This window comes from Pteropus alecto, unplaced genomic scaffold, assembly GCF_000325575.1.
Source record: "Pteropus alecto unplaced genomic scaffold, ASM32557v1 scaffold52, whole genome shotgun sequence".
Classification (NCBI taxonomy): domain Eukaryota; kingdom Metazoa; phylum Chordata; class Mammalia; order Chiroptera; family Pteropodidae; genus Pteropus; species Pteropus alecto.
The window spans coordinates 3377086-3386812 of NW_006433941.1; the positions used below are offsets into that span (position 1 = coordinate 3377086).

At 36.0% G+C, this 9727-nt stretch overlaps 1 protein-coding gene across 1 annotated transcript in view; it reads left to right on the plus strand.

Moving 5' to 3' along the window:
* The window catches only part of NCOR1 (nuclear receptor corepressor 1), a 173975-nt gene extending 164755 nt beyond the window's left edge, over window positions 1-9220 (plus strand). Inside the window, exons 44-47 of the mRNA XM_015586644.2 lie at window positions 3409-3462; window positions 3913-4134; window positions 6479-6655; window positions 8124-9220. Coding sequence (XP_015442130.1) covers window positions 3409-3462; window positions 3913-4134; window positions 6479-6655; window positions 8124-8311 — 641 coding nt within the window. The 3' untranslated portion in view covers window positions 8312-9220. The remainder of the gene's footprint in view (window positions 1-3408; window positions 3463-3912; window positions 4135-6478; window positions 6656-8123) is intronic.
* The last annotated feature ends 507 nt before the right edge of the window (window positions 9221-9727 follow it).

A 9727-nucleotide genomic window follows, 5' to 3' on the forward strand; every position in this document is an offset into this window, starting at 1 on the left:
TATATATATACATATATAGCACTTACTATGCTCTCGGCACTATTCTAAACACGTATATGTATAAACTAATTTAATCCTCACAATCCTACATGCTACATATTATAATTATCTCCATTTTGTAGTTGAGGAAACTGAGACTCAGATTTAATAACTGGTGCAGGTTACATAACCAGTAAGTAATAAGGCTGTGGTTCAAACTCGCGCACTACACCTCCAGGGTATAGGCCTCTAATGATGTACTAACTGGTTTCTAACAGTTCTCTACTAATGGCATCATTACCAGTCTTTTGTAAGTATCCAATAGGGTAAAGCTCTATGGTGTCCAAACCTTTGGGTTGATAAGTGTTAATCAGAATCTTCCTCATACTGTTATTTAGCACACTCACTTATACTATCACTCAGTCTTATCCATCTTTTCCTCACGTGTATCCAGTAATACAGAGAGACTTTGTTAGATGCATTGCCAAAATCTGGGTATACAAGTTTCCTTTATTTTTGTGACCTATGGTCTGCTAGTCTCCCAATCTTGTCAAAAGAAAGGAAATTATGGGCTATGAACTATAAAATACCAGTTGGATGTGTGTTTGGATCTGTGACACTTTGTGCTTAATAACGGTTGAATGTCAAAAATAAAAGGATGAGCCCAGTGTCACTTATTACATGTGAACTTACCCTAGCTCTTAATTACCAGATTGCCTTAAGTGCAACAAATCATCTAAAAGATAACTATTTTAGAATGTTGACCAGAATTGCTATATAGACATCCATTCTTCTTCTTTTTTATAATAGTATCATTCATTTTTGTCTCCAGTCTTCAATGGTTTCCTCTTTTATTTACAGCTCCTCAAACGTCACCAACAAAAATATGGTGCTCTCATTTTCTGATTCTCTCAGAACGCAGAGAGGAATCTGTTAGATCATGAGACATACAGATTTTAAAGCAGCCAGTTGTTAGTTGTTTCACCTTTGTATATTTTGTACCTATCCTCTCTAGTTTTACCATTTTAGTGGAGGAAAAATTCTTGACAAGAAAATACCACATATGAATTGAAGAAGCCTACTTTATAGTTTTGTTCTGACATTGTCCTTAGGCAGTAGCTCTTAATCATTAATTCAGCAGTTATTTATTGAGCAGCCCACTATGTGGGTGCTTTTAGAGTGACAGATGGTGTCTACTCTCTGAAAATGTGTAATGAAATAAGTACCTAACAAGATAAAATTTATTAATGTCTTAAAGCAAGTACTAACAAAATTGCTTTAGTCTGGGATATTTTTGATTGCAAGAACTCCTTCTGCTTGTGGAAAGGGACAATTAAGGAATTGTATTAAGGAACCAGTGGTTTCATGGGACCCCAGAGCACATTCAGTCCTCACCAGAAAGTGTAACTGAGAAAGCCACCAGCAACCAAGACAGCATCACTTCAACTCAGTGTCTCTCAATTCAGTGTTCCCATTGAGGATATCAGTGACTTTATTCTTCAGAAACCTTAAAGCTTTAAAACTATGTGATCTCTCCTAGCCATTGACACTAGTGGACCACTTCCCTCTTCTGAAATAGTCTTCTCTTGGCTTTCAGATACTATTTTACCTTGTGTTTTTTTTTTTTTTCTCTCTCTCTCTACTTCTTTGGTCATTTATGTCTCCCTAAAAGCTCAGTCTTGATTTGCTTGGCCCTTGATTGTTGGTTTTCCTAGTTTTCTCCTCATGCACAAATCTGAGATTCATTTCATCTACTCTGGGAGTTTAAACTATCTGCTGAAAAATCCCAAACTTCTAGCTGGAATTAAACTTTTTCTACTAAGCTCTCTACTTATGTATCTTTGCAGACCCTATTTCTTCTTGAATACCTTACTGGCTCCTTAAATGTCTAAAATCGAATTAACATTCTACCTCTCCACACAGAGAAATCTGTTCCTCCTCCTTTCCTACCAAGTTTACCTTTATGGTGGCTCCACTAATCACTTTCTTAGCAGTAGTCCCTCTCCCTCATTCTTTACGTGCTGATCTGCTGATGCTACCTCATCCTGTCAGGTCTGCCTCCTAACCAGCTCTCAAATATCTCCTTTCCCCTCATTTCTGAATAATTATGTTCTCATAAGTTTGCCCATCTGTTTTAAACCAGAGGTCCTCAAACTTTAATATCCATCACAGGTACCTGGAGTACTTGTGATATATGTGAATTATAGTGCCCCAGGAATCTAGGAGGTTGGTACTTTTACTAAGCTACCCAGCTGATTCTGACTTGATGGCCTCAATACCACATTGAACTGCAAGCTCCATAGTTTAAAGGAGGAGTGCATTTTAAGTACAGTATCTTAGTATTACTGGCTGAACTATATCAAATTATCTTTATATGGCTATTTTTGATAAATAAGGTAGATTTTATGATCCAACCAAATAAATGCTCAATATTTGTCAAAAGAATGAGTCCTATTTTATAAACTTTTACGATAACAAGGCTTTATTTATTACTTTGTGTTATTTCAGGTTCACTGTTAACCAGGCCCAGAAGTAAGGAAATTGTCCTCTATAGTTATTGTTTTATAGTTCTTCCTGAAGATTTTTCTCCTCCTCTTGCCAATTTAAAGTGTCCCTGATCAAGAAAGTTCATTTCTAGGCACATGCACTCCCCATCTTCACAGATAGGTTTTGTCTCTAGGTAAGAATCCATCCTTCTGCAGTCTCATCCACAACTCCACATTCTTCTCTGAGACATCATTTGATTAGCCACCCACTTCCTATATTCTTTCTCTTTCAGATTCTCAGCATCAACTTGAAAGACATGATGAAAAATACCATTTATGTTCCCAAATTTTATTTCTGGCACAGTGTTTTATAAGTAGTTCCCAGGCTGTCCCAGCTATGGTCATCTAATCTATACAAATTACTCATTGTACAGAAAAGAAAATCAACAGGCAGAATATTTGTCTCATCCTAGGAATATAAGAATAGTTTCCAGCTAACCATAGTAGGGAAACACATGGCCATTTGCATACTATTTATTGAGCTATCTTTCCCCAAGATGTAATCTCAGGCTGCCTCAAACCTGTTATTTGCAGGGGTAATCTTAAAACCCAAGCTTTCTTCTCTAGCAAGCCTGGATTCCTATTCTGAGAGCAACTTTTTCCTACTTGTGTTTCTCCAGCAATGCAAACTTTCTTTCCTTCCTCTGAGTTATATTACTCCTGTGCTAATTTTCGTACTTTACCGATTTGTTATTTCCCGATTTCCTTTGTAAAAAAAAAAAAATTTTTTTTTCACTTAATCTTCACTTAATGGGTAAAATATAAGGTTGAGATCATGGAAAATAAAAGGTTAATCTTATTGCAGGATTTTTTTGAGACTTTATCTCTTTTGATGTACATGTTTGTCACATCTCAATTAATTTGAATGTTTGTTTAAATACAGCAGCTGCTCAGCCGGGAACTGAGATCTTCAATCTGCCAGCAGTCACTACCTCAGGTAAGACTGAAAATACATTATTTCCCAATATGAAATCTGTATGGCAGCAGTCACTGCATACCAGGGGACTGCTCCAGTATGCAGAAATGAATAAAAGCTCATAATCAGAAATACTCAATAGCAATAGAATGAATTGAGATTCAATAAATACTTGTTGAAAAGATAAATGAACAGAGAATCAAAACTACTAAAAAAACTGTAGAAACTAGGAAACAGTTAAAGTAACTTAAACAGTTAAAGTGGGTGACTGATTCATTTAGCAAAGGTAAACAAATTTCCTTGAGTTATTATTAATGGATTTAGATGACTTCTATGCGGGCTCTCAGTGTTTACGCAGCTTGCCAAGTGCTGTATGTATTCTGTGAACTGAAGGACTATATGTAGTCTGTTCATATCTATTTCCTGATCTGCCTCAGAAATAAGCAGATATGTTGTGGTTATCTCTTTTAGGCTCAATTAGCTCTAGAGGTCATACTTTTGCTGATCCTGCCAGTAATCTCGGTCTAGAAGACATTATCAGGAAGGCTCTCATGGGAAACTTTGATGACAAGGTTGATGATCATGGTATTGTCATGTCTCAAGCTGTGGGAATAGTGCCTGGTGGTGTCAACACCTCAGTTGTGACTAGTGGTGAGACACGGAGAGAGGAAGGGGACCCATCACCTCATTCAGGTAAAGTTTTCATTTCAGTGCTCTTCTGTCATTCCTAAGAAAAAGCCAATTTATTTCCCAAGTTCTAATGTATCACCAAGGGATTTCATTTTGTGCTCAGAGTAAACTCTGAGAGTTTGTTACTTTAAAAATATATTTTTTTAACCTGGAATTTTAGTAACATGAACAGAAATAAGGATAAATTTTTTTACCTAAAATGTCACCCTCTAGCATTTATTTTTATTTTTGTTTGCATTTAGTCCTTATATGTATGCATACATTATAATACAAGTGCCATTTCATATTCTGCTTTTGAATAAAAGTGACTATTGTAATAAAAATGACAGGTTCAGTATAAAATAATTTTAAGCCATAGAAGAGTAAAAAAAAGGAAAAAAAAATCCTTCAGATCACATTATCCAGAAAGTTAGTGTTATTTGATGAGCATTATTCCAGACATGTCACTGTATAGATACACATAGAAGGATAAATATAGAATGAGATCATTTTATACATCCAGTTAAAAGCACGCACACACAAAAACCATGACTCTAAGTTTTTAATGTTTATATATAACCTTTTTTCTTAATCTTTTGAGAATATCTCATGCTTAAAAAATTACGTGGCCAGCAATATTTCAGGTTTAGTTCAGGTTTATTTTCCTCTGTTATCATGAACCAAAAGATCTAAGGTTAAAAAAAGGTTAAAGAGTTTAGAGGTTTTTATATATTGTTTTATCAAACATTAATTTTAGAACAATATGGATTCACTCCTTGCTCTGAAAGATGAGCATTGTCTTCCTCTTTCTGCTCATATCTTCTAATTTTTATTGATTTTAAGTGTATGTGTATTTTAAGATTATAATATTGGTGACTATTATGCACATACAATCGTGGTTTTTATTATGGCATTCCTTTTTGGTAAGGTCTTCACACTCCATTTTCTCACAAAGGGTGTCGCTATATTCCAAGATCTTTCATGCTCAAAAATGTCTCCTTGTTGTCTTTATATTGAAATGACAGCTTGGCAGGTTGTAATATTCTTGACACACACTTTCCTCAAAACATCCTGTAGACTGTTACTTTTTTTTTCTGGCAGTCATTGTGTAAGAAATAAGGCCAGATGTGCCTGTTTTTAGCAAGTCATAATGTGCCTGAAGAATCCTTTTCTCTTCAGTTTCAGTAAATTAACCATCAGTGTTTATTAGTAGTCATCATTCTGTATCAGATTTTCCTGCTCACAGGAGGGTGTTTGCATTTGCGGGTTGAGTTCTACACTGAGGGAAATGTTCTTCTATTAAGCATTCCTCTTATTTCTTTTGTTGGGCTTTCCATTTCAGAAATGCAATTATCTTTTTGTTAGGTAGTCTTTGTCCTCCATATGTTACCTTATTATTTTAGTCATCTTGATCTCTTTCTGTTGCTTTTACTGTCTTAATTTTTTCTTTTATACTAATAATTACCTTTTTGTTATGTCTATTCTGATCCTTGCTGCATTTTGTTTCCTAAGCCTTTTCACCTCATTCTTGGTTTATCTATTCTTTGAGCTTCTTTTGAAACTGGCTTCTTATATTTTGAAGTTTTTATTAAGTATATGAAGCACCTTCACCCCTTGTTCTATTCTGTCATCAAGAACTTATGTTTCTTTTTCCAAATAGTTCAAGGAGTAGAAGTTGCTTTCTACCCACTTTTTTCCTGTACACTGAAGGATATGGGGCAGGATGAAATTGTTCTGCTGGGCTGAGGAAAACATTTGATGATGACCTAGGCTCTGATCTCTTCTGAGATCTTTTTAATGTTTTGTTTTAGAGCCCAGTCGGGGCATCCCACTCCTGTGAATTTCTGCTGAGTTCACCAACTAAACAGCCTGGAAAAACAGAAAGGGCCACCAAGACTTGCCAAGCTTCTGCTGAGGTCCAATAGTGCCATGAAGGGGCTTCTGTTCTACAGTTGTTTTCCTTTGACATATTTCTTTGGGGTGGTATAACAACAGCTCCTGTTTGCTTCTCTCTAAACTGGTGGGGGAGGAGGTAGTAAGGATTTAAGAGTTTTGTCAACCTGCTTTAATTTCCTTAGCAGTTTCTGTGCTCCAAGGCCAGGAAAGAAATGATGTTCCATACATTTTAATTCATTGGTTACATGTTTTAAGTTTATGGCATGAGGACATACCCCTTTTTTGTTTTGGTTGCCGCAAGTAAATTCTGGCTTTCTTTTAAATATTTTTTACTTCATTGGGTACTAGGATCTGGATCCTTCATGCTACCATTCTGCTTCTGTCACTTAGCATTATATAATCAGCACTTTGGTAGGTTTCTAAGTTGAGACTATAATTACTATATAGTAACTATAATTTATTTCACTTTTAGGAGTTTGCAAACCAAAGCTGATCAGCAAGTCAAACAGCAGGAAATCTAAATCTCCTATCCCTGGGCAAGGCTACTTAGGAACTGAACGGCCCTCTTCAGTCTCCTCTGTACATTCAGAAGGGGATTACCACAGGCAGACGCCAGGGTGGGCCTGGGAAGATAGGCCTTCTTCGACAGGTGAGGAATTTACTACTAGGAAATAAGTCTTAAAAGCAATTTATCTTAATGCCTTAGTGCTTCTTCTAAAATCAGAAACTTTGCTTGGAAAACTATATTTCCATTACTGTATCATTTACTAGGTTAACTTTCCAGAATAGAAATTGGGTACATATAATCTTAGGAATGCAGGGTCTGGTTACCATGGACAAGAGCCATGATAAAAGATCTCATCTGTTTGCAAAGCAAGTAAGTCTGTGGTTTCAGTTCTTTTATGAACTCTACCTAAATGTAAGTGCCACTCCTTAATAGCATTTCACATAGACAATTCTTAGAGAAATACCAAGAAGTCAAAGTCAGAAATGGGAAAAATAGTTTAAAAAGCCACCATCTCTCTTTAGGCTCACTATTGTCTGTCTATACAGACGGATAAAAAACAATACTCTAGGATATTTATTAATGTTTTCCATTTTGTGACTGTAAGCTTTTTTTTTATAACATCACTGTAATAATGGTAATCTTGAAAAAGAACAGGTTTTTTTTGTTGTTTTTTTTTTTTTAAATAAAACTGGGATATTTGCTATGGATTTAAAGGTTTCAGAGAATTACAAGCTGTCCTTTCCTTGGGTTAAATATACATATACATCAATGAAAAAACCTGAATGTGCCCTCCCCCTTAAGAGATTTACAAATTTCATATGGATATTATATCAGCATAACTTAAGGCTTTTGCTTTCTAAAATTCTCACATCACATGTAAAGTGATTGCACTGGTTTGAAAACTTCTAGCCTAGACCAATGATCTCAAATCTTATAGGGAAGGAATTATTATTAGACCATGTTAATTAATTATTTGATGAAACGGTATGTTTTCTGTTAGAGAATCTTAAGCTTTCTGGGGAGGCTTTCTGGGGATAGTGAAACCACCTAGAAACTGACAAAAGGTAGTAGTGCTGCCATTAGGTTTGTGTATGCCTCTTCTAAATCTTGTACATTGATAAGTCTGCCCACTGAGATCCAGCAGATGACATGGATCCTGCTGCCCCTTGACCTGCTGAAATTCCTGGGTACTTGTGCCCCCATCCTCTGAGAACTGTGCCCTTGCATTTATCTTTAAGAGTCAAGAAGTTCTTGGTGTAACCAGACTTTTACTTAGAGCTTAATATCCAGTAGTTCTACTTGGATTCTCCATTGAACATCTAGTTCTAGACTTAACTAAAAATCCACACCTGAGCTTTCATTTCTGGGCTCAGTAACCCTTTACTCATGTGTTTATTCCTGTTATTTGTCCTTTATAGACTCTCAGTGATTGCTGTGTTATCACTGACTACCATCTAAGTGATGAACATTGGCCCTTCCACGTAGTTTCATTTTGCTTAGTTTCACAAGACCATTTTTGTAGAATAATCCTGTCGTCCTCCATCCTATGAAAGTTGGATGAAATAGCAACTATGTTCATGACAGTGAAACCTAATTTTTATTTTGTCAGGCTCAACTCAGTTTCCTTATAACCCTCTGACTATGCGGATGCTCAGCAGTACGCCACCAACACCGATTGCATGCACCCCCTCTTCTGTGAACCAAGCAGCTCCTCACCAACAGAACAGGATCTGGGAGCGAGAGCCTGCCCCACTGCTCTCAGCACAGTATGAGACGCTATCGGATAGTGATGACTGAACTGCACAGAGAAAGGATCTTGGTGGGGCCAGGGTGTCGGGGAGGGATCTCTAGTTTTTGGTGGCTTTATTTTTAATTGCAGGTCACAAACCTGCCTTCCTATGATTTATGCCCAGAGACTTTTCAGGAGAGCCTGGACCATGGATGATGAAGAAATGATGGAAATGTGGAGAGTCAAATGGGGGGGAGGGGGGACTGCCTTTGATACAGGCAGTTTAGTGGATTATAATAATAGTGGAAGGTCGAAATGTAGAGTTTTTAAAAAGTGGACAATTCCTGTTCTTACATCTGTAAAGAAAACCATAATGTCTTTAAATCACTCTTCTGTAAATAGAGTATCTTTTTGCAGTGTTTCCCCTTGCTGTAGTATCTGGTGTACTTATGTTCAAATCAGCGCATCAACCTTGGGGGTACTTTTTAAAAATCTTCTTGTCTATCTTTTTAACCCTTGCCTTCTAAACAACCTTCTAAACAGCCCAGTTACATAATGTTGGCTGTCACGGGCATTGTACTTTTATCCTATTTTGTTTCCTCTAAATTCAGGTTCCCAAGTGATGTTTAAAATCTTGTGGAAATGTTTAGATTTTTAACAGACCCTGTCATAAAATCTGTACATTAATGTATTTAGGGTCAAAAGGCAGGAGAAACAAAAATTCTGCCATATTGTAAATTTCCAGTGCAGGCTTTAACTTTTTTTTTTTTTTTTAATTAGTAGCACTGAAAAAATATTACTGCATGGGTATGTTATTAGTTCAGTTTTTACAGTTTTAAAGGCTTATTTGAGGTATACCTCACTGTTAATGCACACTGGTAATTTAACCATGCCCTTAAGTATTCTTTTTCTCCTGCATCTGATGCAGCCCAACAAAGCTTTTGTTTTGAAATAAATTTGACTACCCTGTCCATAGATACAGTAGATTATTTGTGATTTAAGACTCTTGATGTCTCAGCTTTCAAAGGAAAAACATATTATTTTAGTTTGATATATATTATTGGCTGAGTTAGAAAATGATTTTTAGAGAATCTATCTTTTAGATTTACTTTGTGCTGCATATCCTGGTGAACATACAGTCCTTTCTCCTTTTGTGCGTGCCAGCACTTACTCTTACTTTGATTCCTTGTGGCCAAGAGTTTATTGTAGAATGTCTTTATTTTGCTGAATCTCTAGGAGCAAATAATTTAAGACTGAATTTTAAACTGATTATGGTACTAGAGGGTTACTTTTATCCTTAATAATTAATTAATTGTTAAATTTTTAGATTTTTTTTTTTTTCATACAATTTAGTGTGAAATTTCATACCATTGAAGCATCCCTTTGTAGCATACCGATAGTTTTGGGAGAATGCTACTGATTAGAAAGGAGAGAAGAAGAGAGGTCTCTCAGGATGATAAATATTAGCACTTTACAGACTTTTA